Source organism: Abramis brama, assembly GCF_963993115.1.
Source record: "Abramis brama genome assembly, chromosome: 11".
Lineage (NCBI taxonomy): Eukaryota > Metazoa > Chordata > Actinopteri > Cypriniformes > Leuciscidae > Abramis > Abramis brama.
In genome coordinates, this window is record NC_139973.1 from 41,605,959 (window position 1) to 41,630,958 (window position 25,000).

Here is a 25,000-nt window from a genome sequence, read left to right on the forward strand (position 1 = left end):
GTAATAGCGAGATTTGAAGAGCCCACTCAGTGGCTCAACCCCATTGTGATTGTGGAAAAGTCTAATGGGAAATTAAAGGGTAACTCTTGCCAAAATGCAACCTAGGGTCTTTTTGTTAATCTACCCGAGGCAAACTTTCATTTAAAAGCATAATTAGATTGGAAACTCCACTTTTAATTTTGACCGTATTTTCGTTTTAGGTTAAATGCCTTGTGAATGGGAGTGAATGGGGCTCTTCTATGATAGCATCAAAAATCACTATTTTAAAAACACTAAGAAGGCTCGACACAACATGAAACTGTGCTGGAAGTGTCACCAGCGGCTCTACACATGAACTCCAGCATTGAGATCAGTGTTTGTGTTCACAGAGTTTACTAAAGAGAAAGATTTTGAACAACTCACAGTAGCTGTGTGTCCGCCGGCATTTTGACAGTCAAAAATAGTCAATTTCCGAATGCGAATGAACTGACTTTGAATTTTAGTATTGTTTCTCATATGAGGATCCTTTTTCAAATACAAGGTCAATATTGATTTTCACTAACGAGAAAACAACAAATTATCCGTGAATTTATATTGAACTGAGCTTTAGGAGCTTTCCATCTTTACTCTCCTCCGTTACGGAGATCGACTATTTTTGGCTGACAAAATGCCGGCGGACGGAAACACAGTGAGTTGTTCAAAATCTTTCTTTTTAGTAAACTCTGTGAACACAAACACTGTTCTCAATGCTGGAGTTCATGTGTAGAGCCGCTGGTGATACTTCCAGCACCGGTTCATGTTGTGTCGAGCCTTCTTAGTGTTTTAAAAATAGAGATTTTTGATGCTATCATAGAAGAGCCCCATTCACTCCCATTCACAAGGCATTTAACCTAAAACGAAAATACGGTCAAACTTAAAAGTGGCGTTTCCAATCTAATTATGCTTTTAAATGAAAGTTTGCCTCGGGTAGATTAACAAAAAGACCCTAGGTTGCATTGTGGTGAGAGTTACCCTTTAAGAATATGTTTGGACCCCCGAGATCTCAACACAGCGGTGATGAGAGAACACTACCAGCTACCAACGGCAGAGGACATGCCTAGCAGACTCTCAAAAGCCAAATACTTTACAGTGTTGGATGCAAGTTCAGGTTTTTGGCAACTCAAATTAGATGAAGCCAGCTCTCGCCTTTGCACATTCAACACTCCCTTTGGCTGCTTCAGATTCCTCCGACTCCCATTTGGGGTCAACTCCGCCTGAAGCAATAATGAAAACGCCGGTGAGCAGTGCTCCAGCTAGAATACAGAGACTGTTAATGAGACTACAAAAATATCAAGTGAACGTGCAGCACAAGCCAGGTAAAGAGATGTATACAGCTGATGCATTATCCAGAGCGCACTTACCAGAGACCGGCTCTCCTGATGAAGAAATAGAAGCTCAGGTGCATCTGGTAATGTCAAACTTACCTGTGCCAAATGAGAAACTAGATGAATTCAGAAAGGAAACTAAGAAGGATGTGATTCTGACAAAACTCACAGAGACAGTGCTAAATGGATGGCCTGAAATGAAGAGCAAAAGAAATACAAGGATATTGGATATTGGAGTTGTGGATGGAGTTGTGTTCAAAGGAGAACGGCTCATAGTTCCAGCATCAATGAGAGCAGAAATGCTAAAGCGAATCAATTCATGAACGTCACCTAGGCATAGAAAGCTGCAGACGGAGAGCGAGAGATGTGCTCTTTTGGCCTGGAATGTCACAAAGCATAACGGAGATGGTAAACAACTGTGATGTGTGCAGCACACACCAGGAACGCCATTACATCCACACAGTGTTCCTGAAAGAGCCTGGCAGAAGATTGGTGTTGACATGTTTACCTTCGACCAACAGGAGTATCTATCTTAGTGGATCATCACTCCAGATTCAGTGAAGTGGAGAGTCTGAGATCAGATACAAGAAGTACAACAGTCATCACTCCTGAAACGGTCATTTCAGACAATGGGCCACAGTTTAGCTCACGTGAATTTCAAGCTTTTGCGAAGGAGTGGGAATTCATGCACAAAACCTCAAGCCCCCATTACGCACAGTCAGAAAGACAGGAAAGAGGAGTGCAGACTGTTGAACATGTGCTTGAGAAGGCTAAGGCTGATGGGAAAGCTCTCACCTGTCTCTGCTGAGCCTGAGAAGCTCACCCATGAGGAGACTGGAGCATCTCCAGCCCAGCTGTGATGGGTCGAAGACTGAGAGCAGGACTTCCCATTACATCAGAGTTGTTGAAGCCTCGCATGGTAACTAACCCAGGACAGCAGTTGTTAGAAAACTGACAAAAGAAGCAGAAGGAATATTTCGACCGGAGATCCAGACCTCTTCAGAAACGTCAGGTTGGCGACAATGTAAAATTATGGCAAGATCGCGCATGGAATCCAGCGGAAGATCGTATGTCGTTCAGACACCTGAGGGGAAGCTGTACAGAAGGAACAGAAGTTTTTAATGAAATCAAAAGAACACAGTGACACACCAAGGAAGGACGCGGACAACACAGAGGAAAAACTGGACATGGACACTCAAACATGGAAAAGAGATGTCCGTCCCACGAGCTCTCAAGTCTACCTGTGAAAACTGCAAGTGGACGAGTCTCAAAACCAAGAAGACTTATTGAGGAGTAGTTCTAGGATTTTTCCTTTAATCTATGATCTTATCTTTCTTGCAGATTGAGGTTTTCTTTACTCCCACTTCTTTTCTTTTATGTTCTCTGTATATTTTATGCAGTGCTGTTTCTTCTTATAAAAAATAAATAAATCGGGTTTCAATGAATGGACTGAACCTTTTTAATGTAAACCTACTCAAACATAATAATATCAGTTGCTTGCTGACAGTCTCAAATGTAATGGTTTTAACCTGGAAACTGAATAACCGTAGAAACACGAGTTGCTTCTGATGCAGGGTGATGTAGAACACACACACTTATGATTGACAGGAAACTGAGCACACACGCAGCATGAGGAGCGCTCTTATCTTCACTTTCAACCGGAAATAGATCTTCTAATGAGCTGTTGCCATGGCGACGGCGTGAGGAGAGAGTGTGTGTGTTTGGGCTGGTTAGAGTCACAGCACTTCTTCATCATGCGTCACATGATCAATGCACACAACTTTCCCTCCGTCAATGTGAAACTGTTGGTCATGATGTCAGTGAGCAGCTCAATGCAGGAGCTTCACAGTCTCTCGAAGTATCTTATGCATTTCACTGGAACTAGTTGCTTTGAGATAGTGATGTTTCTACTTGAAAGGGCATGAGCATATATCATCTCTACAGGAGGTCTGAATATTTCCTCTGGTTATTCTTTTACTGAAATCAGTCCAACAATAAACTCATCAGTTCCATATTACGTTTGTGTGCAATCTTAAAAACATTAAAATATTATGGGATCAATATTCCGTCAAAAGTATTTTGCGGTCACGGGTCAAAAAATAAGCGTGAATCAAAAATGTAAATAAACATGTCAAAATATATTGCACAAACTGAAAAAAAGAAGGCAAAATAATCAGACTAATGTGGCCACGGATCAAAATATAAGTGTGTATCAAAAAATAACAAGATGAATAAAATCTTTAAACACATTAAAACTTATATTGCACAAAACTTAAACTTATGTTCATGTTTTCTTTAAAAAAAGTATGTTTTCCTTGGTTTTATTACTCTGTAATTTGTGCTGTCTTATGCATTTTCTGCTCTTATTTTACTCTTTTGTAAGCTTGTGCTGTTTTTCTCTTCAAAAACTTTAAAATATGCACAGGCTTCTTACCGGGAATGTGTGTTTTAAGAATGGATTTGGGGGATGTAAAAAAAAAGTGTATTGTGATTGTCAAAACATTTGGTAACTAAACAGAGTTTTATGAAGTTTAGTGACCCATGTTACAATGTTTACATGTCACCTGATCCACAAATGCACATCTTACTTGTCTGGCCTACATTAATACAAAATCGAGGTTTTGTATTAACAGCTATGTCTCTATTTGTACAAAATGCTGCACATTCATGTGATTTTGGATTTTGCACACACAAGTTGTATTGTATTGTATTGTTAAATGTAGTGACGCACATTTGTGAATTTGTCAAATAGATGGGTAATTGTGCACACATTAATAATTAACAATAAACAATTAACAATAATAATGCTTAAAAACCGCGAAAAGAAAGTCTCAAAATCCAAATGAATCAAATGAGATCGACTCAGAAAAGACGTCAATGAATGCACGCGCGTCACCTGATCCACACATGCACATCTTCTTTGTTGCATGCGCAAATTATGATACACTAATACAAAATAAAACATTTGTATTCACAAAAATGTCTCTATTTGTACAAATTGCTTCACATTCATTCAATTTTGAATTTTGCACACGCAAGTTGAAAGGCATGGATAAAACATTTCTGCAACATGTATCAAGTTCATTGATAAGTGTGCTTGCACGTGTTAATCATTTTGATACTATATTCATCCCATAAAAGTAAACTGCTCTGGCTGTCGGTGTCAGTTTCCTCTTTTCTTCGTGATTTTTCTGGATGTGGATGTGGCGTGAGAGAGAGCGTGTGAAGTGTCAGTTGCGTGAGTCTCGCGCTGAATGCGTGACAGTCGGCAGCCCTCACGGTACTTTTTTATTTTTTTATTGGAGAAATATATAGCCTAGAGTACAGTAAACTTAACAGAAATCAAATCCAAAGACCCTCCGTATTTATTAATAAAACAAAAAACTAACAAAAGTTATAATTCTTTCTGCAGTCATTAACTATATATATTATACAGCTACACATGCATACACAAATAAACTTAAAATTCCTATACATGCAAATGCCATCTACGTATACTGTACATGCAAATATATGCACATCTTACAACATATAGAAAACTCCTAAAACAAAACAACTCCCCACCCACCCTGGAAGAACGTTTGTTCATAACCTTTAGAGAACGTTCTTATCGCTGGAGTTTAACTTCTCTGTGCTTTAAAGCTACAGAACACGTATTTTAATGAATATAATGTATATAAAGAACTAATGAATATAATGTTATTTGTGAGATTCATCGTTTTGCTTCACATGTGTGTTAGTATTTTTAGGGGACTGTAGTGTGATTATGACCAGCAGAGGGCATCATCAGACCACATCACCTCTCTCTCTCTGTGTGTGTGTGTGTGTGTGTGTCTGTTTTGTGGTGGTGTTGTTGTTGTGAGGTCCTGTGCTCCTCCTGCGGAAACTCTTGACTTCTGGTGTGAAACGGGTGTTTGCAGGGCAGGGCAGCTGATAGAGGAACTCAACAAACATGAAGAAAGTCTGACTCTAAACTCACAGCTTTAATGAAACAGGAGTTCAGCATTAAACTGCACAATGACTGAGTGTTGTCACACAGGTAAGAGTCCGTTTAACCTTAACTAACTCTCTCCATCTCCAGTCTAATTCACATTCGAGGTTCTATTGGTAAAAGCTGTATTTCCAGTGCAGGATGTTCTTGCAAATGTTCTATTAATAATTTGAATATTGGTGGTGATGTTTTATGTATCTGCACAACACCAGCAACTAGAGGTTATAGATGGTGAAAGTATATTTAACTACATATTATTTTTTACTATACAGTAGGCTAACTGCAGTTTTTTAAATGTTGTAAAAATGTTTTTTCTTGGTTATTGAAATATATCATTCTTCACACATTATGGAACGTTACTTCTGAAAGTTCTCTGAACGTTCTGAAACAAGTTGTAACATTTAAAAAACATCAGATGAACTAAAACGTTTCAGAAAAAAATCCATAAACAATGTATTAATAATGTTTTTGTGCTATTGTTTTATTTATTTATTTACTTATTTTTATTCACAATTTAGCACACATTACACACACAGCCCAACAACATCACACAAAACAGCAGGGATAATACAGCATATATATCGACAGGACAATGAAGAAAGAGAAATAAAAAAATCCTATTGTTTTAGAACAATATTAAAGACCAGAAAACTTTGAATGAACGTTCTATTAATGTTACAGGAATGCCGTTTGTTCATAACCGTGAGAGAACTGATGGACTGAAATGAAGATCTGCAGTAGAAATGAAAATCATAGATCAGATGATTATTATCTGATATTAAAATGACTGATCTTTATTTTCTTCCTTTTATTTGTGCTGGTTTGATTTCATGCAGATCTGCTCTTGAGTTTGAGTCTGAATCTCTCGTTTCTGTCGTCTGTCTGCTGTGGTCTGTGTGGATATTCATGTCTGAAGTGAAACACACACACACACATACACACACACACACACTTGTTCAGAGGCCCCCAACGGCCCCCATGACAACAGATTTCCTGTTTCATAAAGCAGAATCCGGCGAGTGTGAAGCGCATTTGTTCAAGTCTTCACTGAGAAGAGAGATTTCAGACATGTCTAATCTGGTCATTAATCCCTCTCAGTGTTTATTGTAGACACTCACTGCTGTGTTTTGGGCCTGTAGGTAACTAGTGTTTTACATGTGAGATCTCTCTCTGAATCTGCAGCAACACACACTCGCTCACCTGACCGTGTGTGTGTGTGTGTGTGTGTGTGTTTTCTCAGATTTGACGGTGGAGGAGCAGATGGAGATCGAGCGGCTGAAGATGCACAAGCAGGTTCTGCTGGAGGACATTGAGGTGAGGAACACTCGCACAACATGTTTCTAACGTTCCCACAACGTTATGAAAACAGTTTACAGTGTGCAGTATCTTCACATGCAGCTGTCACGTTTCTGTATTGTAGTGTGTTATGTATATTGTGTCTTAAATGTTGTGTTGTCATGTGTGTTTGCAATGACAATAAAAGGAAATTGAAAACGTTATTTCTGAATGTTACAAACGTCCAGTTTTAAAATGTTTTTTTCTTGATTATTCAAACATTATGAGAACATTACTTTGGATTGTTCTCTGAACGTTTTTAAAAAATGTTAGACAAACTAAAACGCTTAAGAAAAAGAAAAAATGTTCAGTGAACGATGTATAAATAATGTTTTTGTGCTAACATTTTGAGAACATTATTAAAGACCAGATAACTTTGAACAAACGTTTTAATACGAATGTTTGTTCATAACTTTGAGAGAACCTTCCCTGAACGTTAGTATTTAGTTTATACTCGTAGGCCTGAGTTTGCATTCTGCTTGTCAAACGATAATCTGTCTTTGTATTAATGTGTCCCTCAAATGTTCTGTTGTTTTGTCATTGTGGGTTTTTTCCCGTGAAAAAATGTGGTGAAAAAAGAAGAAATGGTCCAAAATAACCTAAAGGACTCTTTCATGTGTAATATTGGACTCGTTGTGTGTTTGTGTGTGTCTGGTGTGATTCTTCCATCATACGCAGAACATGTTGATAACTTTACCATTACGTTATGAAAATGTTATTTCTGAACGTTCCCTGAATGTTACAAGAATTTGTTTTTTCTTGGTTATTCTGAATTTGCATGAATTTGCATTCTGTCTCAACATTACCTGTCAAATGGTAATCTTTCTCTGTATATATGTGTCCCTCAAATGTTCTCTTGTTTTGTCATAGTGGTTTCTTTTTTCCGCTGTTGTTCTGTGAAAAAGCAAAAAACACTAAAAAATGTGTTAAAAAAAGAAGAAATGGTCCAGAATAACCTAAAAGCCTCTTTCTCGTGTCACACTGGACTCGTGGTCGTGTTTGTGTGTGTCTGGTGTGATTCTTCCGTCACATTCACAAGTGTAAAATAGACTCTGTAAATGAAAAAAAAAAAAAAAAAATTGTCTTTATTATGAAAGCAGCTTCAGAAACCTGACGAGAGGTTTTTCATTTTTCTTACAGAAACTGAAGAACCAGATTGAAAACGTGATGGCAGATATTCAGGATTTCAAGTCAGCAGAAGACAAGTGAGTGAATGTATGAATGATGATCTGAGAAAAGAGCTTTATTTATGTACTATTATAGCATTTATTCATTTCTGAATTATATTATTTTACATATAAAATTTTCCTTAATTTTTTCATATTTTGCAGTTTTCATTTTTATTTTAGTTAAATTTTCGGTATTTGTTATGTAATTTTTATTGTTTTTTATTATTTTATTGTTTTTTTTATATTTATTTCAGATTTATTTTTTATTTATTAGTTAAATAAAATCAGTTGTCAAGGTGACCTTTACATTTTTTTGTTTAGTTTAATTTTTTCATCTGATATTAATATTTTTAAAATAGTTCTAGTCTTAGCTTCGATTAAACGCTGGTAAAATAATTAAACGTTGTTTTGCTTGAATTGCTTGTAGTAAGACGCTGGAGAGGGAGAAACGCTTCAGTAGTGGCAAGAAGAAGTTCAACATGGATCCTAAAAAGGTGAGATCTGGAGGAGTCAGTGATGATGATGATGATGATGACGATGATGAGGGCAGTGGAACGTCTGTCAGTCTCTCAGATCAGACACACACTCACACACACTCACTGTAGGAGAAACTGATGTCATTATTCAACATTGAACTGAAAACGAGACATTCAAATTTAAACTGCATTTGTACTATATAGGTCTCTCTCTGTGTGTGTGTGTGTGTGTGTGTGTGTAAGAGTGTGTGTGTGTGTGTGTGTTTCTATCCCGGTGGGGACTTCAACCTGAATGCACACAGTTTCATGGAGAATCGTGTCACTGTGGACCTAAAGTTTGTAAATCATACAGAATGAGTTTTTTTGAAAATATAAAAATGCAGAAAGTTTTATGTGATGGGTAGGTTTAGGTGTAGGGTGTGTGTGTGTGTGTGTGTGTGTGTGTGTGTGTGTGAGAGACAGGTAGGGTTAGGGGTCGGGTTAGTGTAAGGGGATAGAATATACAGTTTGTACAGTATAATAACCATTACGTCTATGGAGAGATTGATGAAGATTAACAGACCGGAGGTTGTGTAGGATGAAGGCCTCTGGTCAACACCTGAAATACTTTTGGTTTTCTCGTTCTGAGTCTTTGTGGTTTTGCTGCTGCATGTTGAGAAACAGCGAGGCCGACGAGCATGGAAAGAGATGACAGAGACACATGAATGTTTGATGTTTAATAAACACCACAAACACAGTCACAAATATATAACTACACTGTAGACCACACACACGTACACTTGCGTTCAAAAGTTTGGGGTCGGTGAGATGTTCTAATGTTTCTGAAAGAAGTCTCTTCTGCTCATCAAACCTGCATATATTTTATCAAAAATACAGTAAAAACAGTGAAATATGAGTCCAGTGTAAATCAGCTGTTCTCTATGTGAATATATAGTAAAGTGTAATTTATTCCTGTGATCAAAGCTGAATTTCAGCATCATTACTCCAGTCTTCAGTGTCACATGATCCTTCAGAAATCATTCTATGATGATGATGATTTGATGCTTCTTCTCTTAACTCCGCTTGCTAACTGTTCGGGAAGTTTCTAGCTTGCCACCTTGTGTCCTTTTGGACATCTTCAATAAATCGCGGATTGGTTAAATCTCCTTGATTTTTTTGTTTGGCAAGATGTTGTTGAAGCTCTGGGCTACAGTTAGTTAAAGCTTCTCTTAACTCTCTCTCAGATGCAGTTCAGATGGGGTGCCTCGGCCCCGGCAATAAATGTCCTCACAGCCATAAGGAAGGAATCGGTGTCTATAGATGTGAGGAGCTCAATGTGGACATATCGAGTGTTCAAACACTTGAATATTATACCCATCTTTTTCACAGACTAGTCCTATTTTAATTTGGAAGGGTCCAAAACAGTCCATCCCAGTGCTGTAAAAGGGAGGTTTGTGAAGTCTCAGGGGCTGTTTACACGTTTTGGCCATTCATTTACGCAACAACAGCGTTTTGGGCGCCTAAAACCGCAAACTTTTGAAAACGGGTTTCAAAGTGTAAGTTTTTGAAAACAATCTCCGTACAAACAAAAACACGAATCTCTGAAGACGATGACGTCATGCACATGCGTATTACGTGTTCAGTCTATAGTGTTTCATCGCCATCTACTGGCCTGGCTGCAGAATACAGCGTTTTTAGTCGTTTTCATGAATCTGTGTGAATGGGGTTCGTTTTGACAATGGTGTCTGTACGTGGAAAACTCAAAGGATAAACGTCTCCGCTTTAAGCATATCGTTGTCGTGTAAACGCACCCTCAGACAGGCTGGAGGTAGATCAGCCATTTTAGGGACCTCAGCTTTGTCCTTCCACTTGCGACATTCAATACAGTTGTGCCGGAATTTACGAATTGCCTCACAACCTCTTAGTATCCACACATTCCTCCTCATTTCAGCAAGTACCGTTCTTGTTCCTGGGTGACAGAGCTTACTGTCATAGTCCCGTATGAGCAGTTTGGTTGCTGGATGTTGAGGATCCAGAACTCCTGGAGTTCTAGACCTTCGGCACGACGTAGACGTCCTCCAACCCGTATAAGCTGACCGGCTTCATCAAACTCTGTGGATAAACTGAGTAGGTGGTTTATAGTGGATACAGGCTAACCAGCTTTCAGTCGTTCATATTCCTTAGGGAAACTGTCATGTTGGATGTTTTGGAAGATGAGGCGTTTTGACTGGATTGGTTTGGGTCACTTTGACTGTGCTGAACTGTGGCTTCAACAAGGTCTTTCCATGTACTGTACTCACTGGGGTTTTGGGTTTTGATACTCTGTTGACACCGTAGAATACATTCTTTCTCTTCTCCACTTCAGGAGGTTTCAGGACTGGCATAGTGGGCGTCTCTGATTCAGCCTGTAGTGAGAACGGTGGGCCTTGACTCCATCTGTTTGGTGACGCAAGCTCTTTTAGGCTGTGACCCCTTGTGAGGTCATCTGCAGGGTTTCAGAGAGAATCTACATATCGCCATTCATGCTGATCCACTAGGTCTTGGATTTCTGCTATCCTAGTCCCTCTGAAGACTTTAAAGGTGGAGTCTGTAAGAGTGGTTGTTTCCCCCGCCCTCCTCCTCAGACTTGATGCTCACGCGGGTTGCCAGTGTGAGGACACGCAACAGGAACGAGCGCAATTGAAAATGAAAGCCGAGGAGACGTACTGTAAGTTGATTAGTTGATTTATCCGCGTTTTAATATGCTCTCAATAATAGAGATTCTTAGATGGATACCGAGGCTTTTTAGGTTGGGTAGAATCTGCAATCTCTGACCAAATTTGCTGGCTGCAATACGCTGTGTTTTGGCATAAACTGGCATCCCGGGGTGTCGAAATACTATTGGGTGAACTGGCAGTGGGCGAGATCACGCAGACCAAATATTTCAAAGTAAAATAACTAGCTGCAGAAGTGTTTTTCAGAGAAACTCAGCATGTTTCCTAAATATCTGCAAACATATTATGGTATTTTTCTTCTTTAGTAGAGTGAAAAAGTTACATACAGCACCTTTAAAGCTACAAGACTCAGCCAGGAAAGGACTGTGGTGGAATCACTCGGCTTATTTCCATTGTGAGTTCGGTTTCTAGCAGCTTTGCCAGTTGAGCACCAATAACAGCTGCTCATAGCTCTAGTCTAGGGATAGTTTGTTTCCGTTTGGGGGCAACTTTGGATCTGGCAATGCAATGCAAGCTGAATTTGGCCTTCTTTGTCCTTAGTTCTCAGGTATGACACAGATCCGTATGCTTGTTCTAAGGCGTCACAAAAGATGTGAATTTGTTGCTTAACATTGGGCTGGTCCATATCTACTGAGACAGCACCGTGGAAGGGTAACTTCAGAAAGGCTGGGAAGCTCGTTCTCCCACTCGTTCCAGGCTCTCAATAGGTCTGTTGGCAACATCTCTTTGTTTGTTCCACAGCTGCTGATCAGGATTTTTGCACGGGTGGTGAAAGGGAGAATGAATCCCAGAGGATCATACTGGCTTGCTCTCACCTTATAAATGTGCTGCATAGGGGGTGTGGTTTCTGGCACTGTGTGGTGTTTATATACACGGATGTCCGAGTCATAGTTCCATCTCAATCCAAGGGTGGATTCTTGTGGTTCGACTTTGTCATGTGACAGCCAAAGCTCAGTGCTGTCTGAACGAGCCTCTTTAGGTAGGTGATCAGTAGGGCTGTACTCAACCAAAGAAAATCTTGGTCGACTGAAGTCCTGAAGTTTTCGACTAAAAATCGACTAAAATCGACTAAAAACGTTAAATTAATTAGCTGCGCACTGTGCGCAGTACTTGGTAGACTTGTTGTCCGCCTAAATGAATTATAAATAAACATAAAAAAACTAGTAGGCTATTTGCAGTATTAAATCGTTTTTGACGTAATTAATTTGCACTGAAATGAGTCTGACACACGAGTCTGTCGGCTGTCGGCTCTGACAGCGTTGCATCACGTGCACCTGCGCAATATCATAGCCTATGATTTCCGAAAATAGTACTATGTTGTCAACTAGTGATATCATGACAAGAACTTTTGAGGAATATGTAACATAATTTAGACAATTGTTTCTGTCATATGTATTATAATAACTGACAGACTCTATAATTTCAGCCGCTTTGTGCAGCTCGCACAGAGTGAGGCTGAACCTATTTTTTACAGTCTATGGGCTGAACATAGGAGCTCAGCTTCGCGGCTGAGACACGAATAGACTATTAACTTAAAGCTTTTACTCTTAAACACAAAAGGCACGTCCACTTTAATAAAAAAATAATATTTATTAAACAAACCAGATCAAGTAATATTCAGCAAACCTTCTAGTAGCCTACTTTCTTCAATCTGTCTCTCTTCTCCAGAGGGTTGGGCTAATCCAAAAGAAGTGAAAACAAGGGGGGTGTTCTGAAGACAGACTGTTACCTGTGAAACAGGGGTGCTCTGAAAACACCCCCATTAGCAATTAGTGCTTTCCACCTGATGAAATGAACGCGGCAAAACTGATGAAATGAACGCGGCAAAACTGATTACCGGTAAATGAACGCGACAAAACTAATGAAATGAACGCGGCAAAAAATCGACCAATCAGAATTTTGGTCGAGCCAGAACGTATCGACCAAATAATCGACTAATCGACTGGAAGAATACAGCCCTAGTGATCAGTGACATTTGCCATGTTGCAAGCCCATTGACAGATCTCAAAGCCACCACTGGCAATAAGTTCTCGCAACACATTCACTAATTGCTTGGTCTCATCTGGGAACATTACGCTCTTTAGGCATCTACGTAAAAGTTCCTTTCGACTGCTGATCTAAGTGTGCCATTTCGCTTTGTATTATCCAAAGCATGATGCTGTAATGCAGGGGTGCCCAATCCTGCTCCTGGCGATCGACTGTCCTGCACAGTTCATCTCCAACCCTAATCAAACACACCAGCCTTTAATTTTCAAGTGATCCTGACGTGCTCTGAAGACCTTAATTGGTTGCTTCAGGTGTGTTTGATTAGGGTTGGAGATGAACTGTGCAGGACAGTCGATCGCCAGGAGCAGGATTGGGCACCCCTGCTGTAATGCATATATGGCACAGCAAGGGCTGCAAGCTATGCCAAAAGAAGCACTTGCCCCTCATAAATGCTAGGGGGTTTATTAGTTTAGAGGACAAAGCCAGACAAAGCGTGTAGGTTTCTGTTTTCAGGCAGTAGGCAGACCTGATGAAACATGCCTTTTATGTCTCCACTCACCGTGACAGTATAGTCCCTCAACAGAACCCCCGAAAGGGAAGGGCCTAGTGCAGGTGGTTTTGGCTTGTAGTGAGTCCATTGATTTCTGATCTTGTTTGGATCGTATGACCAGTCTTTAATTTTTGTGGGGACTTGGCTCTGTCTCCATCTACATCATCCAATGAGCTATCCATGAAAGTGTGCTCCCTGAAACGCAACAGAACCCCCAAAAGGGAAGGGCCTAGTGCAGGTCCGGCAAGGAGGCAGTCGTTGCCGTTATCACTCAGGTTGAACACCACTCTGTTTTTGCCGTTATGAACCATGTGGTGGAGAATAAACCATGATTCTTCCTCTGTGGTAACAGTCTGTTTCTGTTTCTCAAGTCTTTGGGGACATGAAGCTGAGGCATGTCAGCCTTGCACAGCAGTGGTGTGGCATAGTGCTTCACTCAATCTACCATCACTCTGGTGGGTTTGGCTTGTAGCTAGTCCATTGATTTCTGATCTTGTTTGGATCGTATGACCAGTCTTTCATTTTTGTGGGGAATGCTATCTCCTTGCCCAAGTCTCTCAACATTTCGGAACACTTCCTCCATTTGAGGAGTGACGGAAAGGTGTAGGCATTGCTGAGGCTGAAGCTGTTGCTGTAGATTGCTTGTTGGTCCTTGTAGCCCCTAACCCAGTCTAATTCTAATTGCCACTGGACCTCCAGGTGGGCCAAGCGAACCAGTCTGTCCCTTAAGCCCTAGTTTCTGAGCTGTAGCTGGCAGTAGCATGGTTCTTTCGGATCCATCATCGAGCACTGCATAGGTGTTTAGGGTTTGATTGTTGAATTCCTGGAAGCAGGGACACTGGCTTAGGAAATGCTCTGTACTGTCACAGTATGGGCACAACTCTTCTCTGTTCTGGTCTCTCTGCTGTCTTGGTTGGCTTTGATCCATGAAGAACAGTGGCAAATCTGGACTTAGCTACAGGGCCTGATCTTGGCTGCACCGTTTAACGTCTCTGCTCCTTCCTTAGATTTAGGTCCTCACAGTCTTGGCACCAGGATTCAAACTTAAGCCACTCGGCCAGGTCCAGTACAGTGTAGACTACACCAGATTGATAGGGCATGTGTCATGGAGCCACCAAACACTGTTGTCGTGCAAATGAACGGCCAGAACACATTAAAAGTTTCTGTTTTCTGTTAGTATGGTGTGTGTTAGCGGCCTCTAAGTTAATAACTAATGATCTTTGCAACGGAAGTGAACAAATCAAAAACTAACTTTAGCTGGACAATAAATATAATCTAGAGCTGCTGTAAAGCCAAAACAATCTCTGTTACTTTAATCTCCTGTTATCACTGTAAAGCTGCTGTGAAACAATCTATATAGTTAAAAGCACTGTATAAATGAAGGTGACTTGACTTGTCGTCTGAATGATGCACGTAAATCTGGAGGGAGTTTACTTGGTAGACGGGCTACATGTGACCCACTCTGTAATTTCACATTACCTTCAGGACCCAATGTCCTCAGGAGACCCACAAGAGCTTGGATTTGAAGGGCAAACCTATCGAAACTGGCCAAATCTCTAGGCTGAACGTCAGGGGCCAGGGAGGGGGTATTTCATTGGGACATCAGTAGCTGTATTAATATTCATTAATAGCTGCCTTCTTTCATAAAAAGATGCCATTAAACAAATATTTAAAATATACTGTCTTTATGTCGTTTCTACTTTAATTTTGAAATTAACTGTGAAATTATTACATTATAAAATATATATTAAAATATATTAAAAACATAAAAAACAAGTGTTTTTTTTTATTGCAATTAATCACGATTAATCACAGAAAAATGTGTGATTAATCTAGTTAATTTTTTTAATCGATTGACAGCACTAAATATAATATAATATAATACACAATATTTCTATTGCAGGTAAGCAAAAGTGAACCAGTGTATCAGTTTCTGTGATTTCGGTTTGAAGGTTTTAGTCTTTTCTTTAGTCATTTTGTAGAAAAGGGAAGTAGTGGTTTGAAGGAAAATCTCTAAAAGCAGATGTTGACCTGGGGAGGAACTTGTGTGGATGTTCTGATAGTCTCAGATAAACTACAGGGCGTCTTACAGAATCTTCAGTGTTTTATCTGTGTGACAGCGAGCGAGCGAACGGCTCAAACGTCTCTGTGTTTCAGGGAATCAAGTATTTGGTTGACAACCAGCTTGTGGAGTGGAAACCAGAACGAGTGGCCGAGTTTCTGTATAAAGAGGAAGGACTGAACAAGACGGCCATCGGAGACTTCCTGGGAGAGAGGTGACTTATGAGCACATCAGATCTGTGTGTGTGGGTGTGTGTGTGTGTGTGTGTGTGTGTGTGTGTGTGTCCTGATGAATGCATCTCAATCTGATGTTTCAGGGAGGAGATGCACCTGCAGATTCTCAAGGCGTTTGTGGAGCTACACGAGTTTTCGGATCTCAACCTGGTCCAGGCGTTACGGTGAGAAGAACTCGAGCTCCTTCACACACTCCTTCACACACTCATTCACACACATGAAGGAGTCGTCTTATTGCTGCTTCTCTCTCGCACTCATCAGGCAGTTCTTGTGGAGTTTCCGTCTGCCGGGGGAAGCGCAGAAGATCGACCGCATGATGGAGGCTTTCGCCACACGTTACTGTAACTGCAACGTCAACGTCTTCCAGTCAACAGGTGAAGCGCAACTCCAAACTCATCAAAGTCAACTTGCATAATACATAATATATATTACACCCAATAATTACTATATTTGAGTATTTGAAAACAGAAACTCATGGATGCTTGTTTCTGTCATGGAATAAAAAATATTGCGTAATATTGGAATTTTGACTTTTTTACGTCTCATAATTCAGTCTTTTGTTTCTGGAATAAAAAAATAAAAAAGTTAATTATGACTTAAAGTCGCCCTGTGGTGTAAATCTAGCTTTTAATGTTGTTTATGTGTCTATGTGGTGTTTTTAATATGCTTTAAGACAAACCATGTGTAAATTCATAAGTCGACTCCATTGCTGAGTATTTCCTCCTTAAAACTGCAGTGAACCAAAGACAGTCTCAAAAACACGCTTTGAAATCGCTGGTGTTTCTGACGTCACAAACTACCTTGTAACCAATCAGATCAACGTGTGATCGTCAACCAGTGGATCTCTGAGCTGAGTGAGTGAGTGGAGGCGGGGCTCATTTGCATATTCATAGAACCAGTATACTAAATGAAGCAAGGGTGTCGAGTTACATTCAAGATATAAAAGGCATGAAGCCATTTTTTTTCAAGGAAAAAAACTTTTAAATATGTAATTTTAAGGATCAAACATGAGTTTTAAAGGGATAAAATGATTGACTACAGGGGGACTTTAATATCTCACAATTCAGACCATTTCATCAGAATCGCAAGAGCAAAACCGCTGAAAAAAAGTCCGAATTGTGAGATAAAAAGTCGCAATTACCTTTTATATTTTTTTATTCCATGGCGAAATAAGCTTCCATTGAGACTATTTGTTATGCATTGCCAGATCTGTTAATTGGCCAAGCTGACACTGATCTCAAAACGCTTTGTTTATCAGTGTCTGGCAAAGTTGTTGAGAACGGTTGTGTTGTTTGTGATCCTCAGACACGTGTTACATCCTTTCATTTGCCATCATCATGTTGAACACGAGTCTTCACAACCCCAACGTGAAGGACAAGACCCCGCTGGAGAGATTCATTAGCATGAACCGCGGGATCAATAACGGAGAGGATCTTCCCGACGGCCTTCTGACGGTGAGCAGCCAATCACTATCACTCCTCACTGGTCACATGACCACAAATATACAAATATGATCTATCCATCATAATAGGCCATCTGTCCATGATAAAAGTGCATCTATCCATCATAAAAGTTCATCTATCCATCATAAAAGTGCATCTGTCCATCATTAAAGTGCATCTATCGATTTTAAAAGTGCATCTGTCCATCATAAGAGTGCATCTATCCATTATAAAAGTGCATCTGTCCATCATAAAAGTGCGTCTATCATCATAAAAGTGCATCTATCCATTATAAAAGTGCATCTGTCCATCATAAAAGTGCATCTATCCATGATAAAAGTGCATCTATCCATCATTAAAGTGCATCTGTCCATCATAAAAGTGCATCTATCCATCATTAAAGTGCATCTGTCCATCATAAAAGTGCATCTGTCCATCATAAAAGTGCATCTATCCATCATAAAAGTGCATCTATCCATCATAAAAGTGCATCTATCCATCATTAAAGTGCATCTGTCCATCATAAAAGTGCATCTATCCATCATAAAAGTGCATCTGTCCATCATAAAAGTGCATCTGTCCATCATAAAAGTGCATCTGTCCATCATAAAAGTGCATCTATCCATCATAAAAGTGCATCTATCCATCATAAAAGTGCATCTATCCATCATAAAAGTGCATCTATCCATTATAAAAGTGCATCTGTCCATCATAAAAGTGCATCTATCCATCATAAAAGTGCGTCTATCATCATAAAAGTGCATCTGTCCATCATAAAAGTGCATCTATCCATCATAAAAGTGCGTCTATCATCATAAAAGTGCATCTATCCATCATAAAAGTGCATCTGTCCATCATAAAAGTGCGTCTATCATCATAAAAGTGCATCTGTCCATCATAAAAGTGCATCTATCCATCATAAAAGTGCATCTGTCCATCATAAAAGTGCATCTATCCATTATAAAAGTGCATCTGTCCATCATAAAAGTGCATCTATCCATTATAAAAGTGGATCTGTCCATCATAAAAGTGCATATATCCATCATAAAAGTGCATCTATCCATTATAAAAGTGGATCTGTCCATCATTAAAGTGCATATATCCATCATAAAAGTGCATCTATCCATTATAAAACGGCATCTGTCCATCATAAAAGTGCATCTGTCCATCATAAAAGTGCGTCTATCATCATAAAAGTGCATCTGTCCATCATAAAAGTGTATCTGTCCATCATTAAAGTGCATATATCCATCATAAAAGTGCATCTATCCATCATTAAAGTGCATCTGTCCATCATAAATGTGCATCTGTCCATCATTAAAGTGCATCTGTCCATCATAAAAGTGCATCTGTCCATCATAAAAGTGCATCTTTCCATCATTAAAGTGCATCTATCGATTTTAAAAGTGCATCTGTCCATCATAAAAGTGCATCTATCCATCATAAAAGTGCATCTGTCCATCATTAAAGTGAATCTATCGATTTTAAAAGTACATCTATCCATCATAAAAGTGCATCTATCCATCATAAAAGTTCATCTTTCCATCATAAAAGTGCATCTATCCATCATTAAAGTGCATCTATCGATTTTAAAAGTGCATCTGTCCATCATAAGAGTGCATCTATCCATTATAAAAGTGCATCTGTCCATCATAAAAGTGCATCTATCCATCATAAAAGTGCGTCTATCATCATAAAAGTGCATCTGTCCATCATAAAAGTGCATCTATCCATTATAAAAGTGCATCTGTCCATCATAAAAGTGCATCTATCCATCATAAAAGTGTATCTGTCCATCATTAAAGTGCATATATCCATCATAAAAGTGCATCTATCCAGCATTAAAGTGCATCTGTCCATCATAAAAGTGCATCTGTCCATCATAAAAGTGCGTCTATCATCATAAAAGTGCATCTATCCATTATAAAAGTGCATCTGTCCATCATAAAAGTGCGTCTATCCATCATTAAAGTGCATCTGTCCATCATAAAAGTGCATCTGTCCATCATAAAAGTGCGTCTATCATCATAAAAGTGCATCTATCCATTATAAAAGTGCATCTGTCCATCATAAAAGTGCGTCTATCATCATAAAAGTGCGTCTATCATCATAAAAGTGCATCTGTCCATCATAAAAGTGCATCTATCCATCATAAAAGTGCATCTGTCCATCATAAAAGTGCATCTGTCCATCATAAAAGTGCATCTATCCATTATAAAAGTGCATCTATCCATCATAAAAGTGGATCTGTCCATCATAAAAGTGCATCTGTCCATCATAAAAGTGCATCTGTCCATCATAAAAGTGCATCTGTCCATTATAAAAGTGGATCTGTCCATCATAAAAGTGTATCTGTCCATCATTAAAGTGCATCTATCCATTATAAAAGTGCATCTATCCATCATAAAAGTGGATCTGTCCATCATAAAAGTGCATCTGTCCATCATAAAAGTGCATCTGTCCATCATAAAAGTGTATCTGTCCATCATAAAAGTGCATCTATCCATTATAAAAGTGCATCTGTCCATCATAAAAGTGCGTCTGTCCATCATAAAAGTGCATCTGTCCATCATAAAAGTGTATCTGTCCATCATTAAAGTGCATATATCCATCATAAAAGTGCATCTGTCCATCATAAAAGTGCATCTGTCCATCATAAAAGTGCATCTGTCCATCATAAAAGTGTATCTGTCCATCATTAAAGTGCATATATCCATCATAAAAGTGCATCTGTCCATCATAAAAGTGCATCTGTCCATCATAAAAGTGTATCTGTCCATCATTAAAGTGCATCTATCCATCATAAAAGTGCATCTATCCATCATAAAAGTGGATCTGTCCATCATAAAAGTGCATCTGTCCATCATAAAAGTGTATCTGTCCATCATTAAAGTGCATATATCCATCATTAAAGTGCATCTGTCCATCATAAATGTGCATCTGTCCATCATAAAAGTGCATCTTTCCATCATTAAAGTGAATCTATCGATTTTAAAAGTGCATCTGTCCATCATAAAAGTGCATCTATCCATCATTAAAGTGCATCTGTCCATCATAAAAGTGCATCTGTCCATCATTAAAGTGCATCTGTCCATCATAAAAGTGCATCTATCCATCATTAAAGTGCATCTGTCCATCATTAAAGTGCATCTATCCATCATTAAAGTGCATCTATCCATCATTAAAGTGCATCTGTCCATCATAAAAGTGCATCTGTCCATCATTAAAGTGCATCTGTCCATCATAAAAGTGCATCTATCCATCATTAAAGTGCATCTGTCCATCATTAAAGTGCATCTGTCCATCATAAAAGTGCATCTGTCCATCATAAAAGTGCATCTATCCATCATTAAAGTGCATCTGTCCATCATAAAAGTGCATCTATCCATCATTAAAGTGCATCTGTCCATCATAAAAGTGCATCTATCCATCATTAAAGTGCATCTGTCCATCATTAAAGTGCATCTATCCATCATTAAAGTGCATCTGTCCATCATTAAAGTGCATCTATCCATCATAAAAGTGCATCTATCCATCATTAAAGTGCATCTATCCATCATTAAAGTGCATCTGTCCATCATAAAAGTGCATCTATCCATCATAAAAGTGCATCTATCCATCATTAAAGTGCATCTGTCCATCATTAAAGTGCATCTATCCATCATAAAAGTGCATCTATCCATTATAAAAGTGTATCTGTCCATCATTAAAGTGCATCTATCCATCATAAAAGTGCATCTATCCATCATTAAAGTGCATCTATCCATCATTAAAGTGCATCTGTCCATCATAAAAGTGCATCTATCCATCATAAAAGTGCATCTATCCATCATTAAAGTGCATCTGTCCATCATAAAAGTGCATCTATCCATCATAAAAGTGCATCTATCCATCATTAAAGTGCATCTGTCCATCATAAAAGTGCATCTATCCATCATTAAAGTGCATCTGTCCATCATTAAAGTGCATCTGTCCATCATAAAAGTGCTCCACAGGATCCAGGTGGTTAATTAAGGCCTTCTAAAGCAAAGTGATCCATTCGTGTATGAAAAATATCCATATTTAAAACTTTATCGACTAAAATAACTTAAAAATAACAGCGCCACATGAGTAACCCGTGACGTGTGTGTCGCACATGTAGGAGTAGCGTACGCTTTGATGCCTCTCGCGGTTCAAACTCAGGGCTGGGCAACAAACTCAAGCTCCGCCCACATTTCTCTTTAAAAATCCTCGTTTTAGCCTCTAATTCGTCGTGACCGGTGTTTTGTTTTGCTCGATCCTCTGCGCTTCCGCGTTCGTCATCATGCGTCGGGTCACGGGTTACTCTTTCGCCGCAAATCGATGCATACGGCCGTCTACCAGAAGCTGGTTATTTTAGTCGATAAAGTTTTAAATATGGATATTTTTCTTATGGGCTCATTTTCATTTTTGGGTGAACTATCCCTTTAAAGGGGTGGTTGATTATGATTTCACTTTTCTAATTTTAGTTAGTGTGTAATGTTGCTGTCTACATCTGCAAAGTTACAACGCTCAAACGTTCAAAGTAAAGGGAGATATTTGCTTTTACAGAAATTGTGTTTTAAGAACTACAACAAACGGCTGGTAGAGACTACACCACATTCCTCCCGGATTAGTGACATCACCAACCCTAAAATTTACATAAACCCCACCCCCGGGAACACGATTTATAGATTATCAAGACAGAATATGCTAATCAATGACTAGAAGATAACTACACATAAGCTTCATAAATTCATCAACTAACCATTCAGGAATGTCCTGTCGCTTCTACTTGTTGTCACTTCTTCTCGAGTCTCTCCATCATTGTCTGACTCCGGTTTGAACATAAAAGGCTGAAAGTTTTTGAAATGTTCAGTGCATGTGTGTGTGAGGTAAAAGGACACGAGCTGTTGAAGCTCCACCCCCTGTGCCGGGAGCAGCGGCTCATTTGCATTTAAAGGAACAGACACAAAAACAGTGTGTTTTTGCTCACCCTCAAAAAGTGACAACTTTAACATGCTATATAAAAATATCTGTGGGGTATTTAGAGCTAAAACTTCACACACACACTCTGGGGACATCAGAGACTTATTTTACATCTTGTGAAAAAGATATTATACCACACCTTTAATTATTGGTCAGTAAATGAGCAGCACGAACAGGAAGACTGAAGTGTGTGTTTCTTTTCATCACCACAGAATCTGTACAACAGCATACGGAACGAACCCTTCAAAATCCCAGAGGATGATGGGAACGATCTCACACACACCTTCTTCAACCCGGACCGCGAGGGCTGGCTGCTCAAACTGGGTAAAGATTATAAAGTTATTATAAAGATTGCTTTGCTGACTGCATCAAACAAACCGATTATGATTCACTCCTGCAAACATATTTAGTCTAGTTTACTTTCGCTGTCATCTATTCGAGAACTGCTTTTAATAAGTGTGTTTATTATAAATCTGTGCAAGTTTAATAGTGACATCCTCAGTGTCTGTGTGTCAAATAGACACTGGTCACCCATCTAACAAAAATAAAAGAGTAATCATTAATATAGATAAGAATGTTCATATTAAGTTATGAAAACGTAATTTCTGATGAACAGTTTTTTCTTGGTTATTCAAATGTCAATGGACCGTTTCATTGTATCATTCAAACATTATGGAATGTTCTCTGAATGTTCCGAAACAAGTCGTTACATTTAAAAACGTTTGACGAACATCCAACTGAAACATTCCATGAATGGTGTATAAATAATGTTTTTGTGCTGATGTCTTGAGAACATTATTAAAGACCAGAGAACTGAACGTTTTATTAGCATCACTGGAAGATCGTTTGATCAAAACTTTCTGAGAATGAGTAAATGTTGAAGTTGACGTAAATTACAGTTATTTTTCATAGCTGGCTCATGTTAACTACTGTAGTTCAGTTATTGAGCGTGTCGTGTTGCTGATGGTCTGTCCGCAGGCGGGCGAGTGAAGACGTGGAAGAGACGCTGGTTCATCCTCACTGATAACTGCCTGTATTACTTCGAATACACCACAGTAAGAACCCTCTGAACGCTTGAAAGTGTGTGTAAGGTGTGTGTGTCAGAGCTGATTGTGGTGTTTGTGTATCAGGACAAGGAGCCACGCGGGATCATTCCTCTGGAGAATCTGTGTGTGAAGGAAGTGCTCTTTCCCCGGAAACCGGTGAGACCCGAGAGTGTTAATGCATTAATAATGAGCGATACTTTTGTTACAGTATTTATTAATCTTTGTGGTAACACTTTACATAAGGTTCATTAGTTAACATTAGTTCATGTATTTACTAACATTAACTAACAATTAGCAATACATTTGTTACAGTATTTATTAATCTTTGTTAATATTAGTTAATAAAAATACAGCTGTTCATTGTTCATGTTAGTTCGCAGTGCATTAACTAATGTTAACTAATACAACCTTTGATTTTAATAATGTATTAGTAAATGTTGAAATTAATATTAACTAAAATTAATAAATGCTGTAGAAGTATTGATCATTCTTAGTTCATGTTAACTAATGAACCTTATTGTAAAGTGTTACCGTCTTTGTTAATGTTACTTAATAAAAACACAACTGTGTTACTTCATATTCGCTCAGGACCATTAAATAATATAGATACAACTTTTGATTTGAATATTATATTAGTAAATTTTGTATTAATTATCAACAATATAGTACATTTAGTATGGAGTGATTTAACAGACTAAATTAAATAAATAAATGTCTAATTAAATTATTAAATATGTCATGGAATGTTGCAACGAGTATATAAAAGTATGATGAAATTTAAGCATAAATAAGGCGTGAAATGCATTTATATGTTTTTCATGCAACATGAAAAGGACGTGAAATATCACCTTAAATATGCAAAACCTCATGAAATATGAAATGAAATAACATTTTGCAATAAATAAAAGTAAGCTAATGAAAAGTGAGTACTAATAGATACACTGAGTGTGAAATGTATTTATGAGTATATATGGAATATGATAAAAGTCTTTTATTGAAAAATGACATGAAATATGCCTTGAAATGAAAAGTATCAGAACTAAAAACATTTTTATGGTTCAGTCTTACTAAAAGTTGACTATTTTTAGCCAGTTTTAGTTCTGTATACTGACATCAAACTCAGTTGCTGTCAGTAGAGTAAGGCAATACGTGACGTGACGTTAACCTGTGACCTTTGACCTGTGCCAGTATTGTTTAGAGCTGTATAACCCCAACAGTCGAGGTCAGAAGATCAAGGCGTGTAAAACAGAGACCGATGGTCGAGTGGTGGAGGGAAAACACCAGTCCTACAGCATCTGTGCTTCCACAGCGGAGGAGAGAGACCAGTGGATCGAGTCCATCAGGTGTGTGTGTGTGTGTGTGTGTGTGTGTGAGAGACCAGTGGATCGAGTCCATCAGGTGTGTGTGTGTGTGTGTGTGTGTGTGTGAGAGACCAGTGGATCGAGTCCATCAGGTGTGTGTGTGTGTGTGTGTGTGTGTGTGTGTGAGAGACCAGTGGATCGAGTCCATCAGGTGTGTGTGTGTGTGTGTGTGTGTGTGTGAGACCAGTGGATCGAGTCCATCAGGTGTGTGTGTGTGTGTGTGTGTGTGTGTGAGACCAGTGGATCGAGTCCATCAGGTGTGTGTGTGTGTGTGTGTGTGTGTGTGAGACCAGTGGATCGAGTCCATCAGGTGTGTGTGTGTGTGTG

General features: G+C 38.9%; 2 protein-coding genes across 2 annotated transcripts in view; one reads left to right on the forward strand and one right to left on the reverse strand.

The window, feature by feature from the left end:
* LOC311091863 (uncharacterized protein) overlaps positions 1-25,000 on the reverse strand; it is a gene marked incomplete at both ends in the record, with an annotated part of 463,820 nt that overhangs the window by 30,537 nt on the left and 408,283 nt on the right. The window lies entirely within an intron of this gene.
* cyth4b (cytohesin 4b) overlaps positions 5,156-25,000 on the forward strand; it is a 25,422-nt gene continuing 5,577 nt past the window's right edge. Inside the window, exons 1-12 of the mRNA XM_084127941.1 lie at positions 5,156-5,382; positions 6,575-6,648; positions 7,810-7,874; positions 8,266-8,332; positions 15,701-15,819; positions 15,922-16,002; positions 16,100-16,212; positions 17,144-17,292; positions 22,479-22,590; positions 23,245-23,321; positions 23,397-23,468; positions 24,501-24,655. Coding sequence (XP_083984067.1) covers positions 5,361-5,382; positions 6,575-6,648; positions 7,810-7,874; positions 8,266-8,332; positions 15,701-15,819; positions 15,922-16,002; positions 16,100-16,212; positions 17,144-17,292; positions 22,479-22,590; positions 23,245-23,321; positions 23,397-23,468; positions 24,501-24,655 — 1,106 coding nt within the window. The 5' untranslated portion in view covers positions 5,156-5,360. The remainder of the gene's footprint in view (positions 5,383-6,574; positions 6,649-7,809; positions 7,875-8,265; positions 8,333-15,700; positions 15,820-15,921; positions 16,003-16,099; positions 16,213-17,143; positions 17,293-22,478; positions 22,591-23,244; positions 23,322-23,396; positions 23,469-24,500; positions 24,656-25,000) is intronic.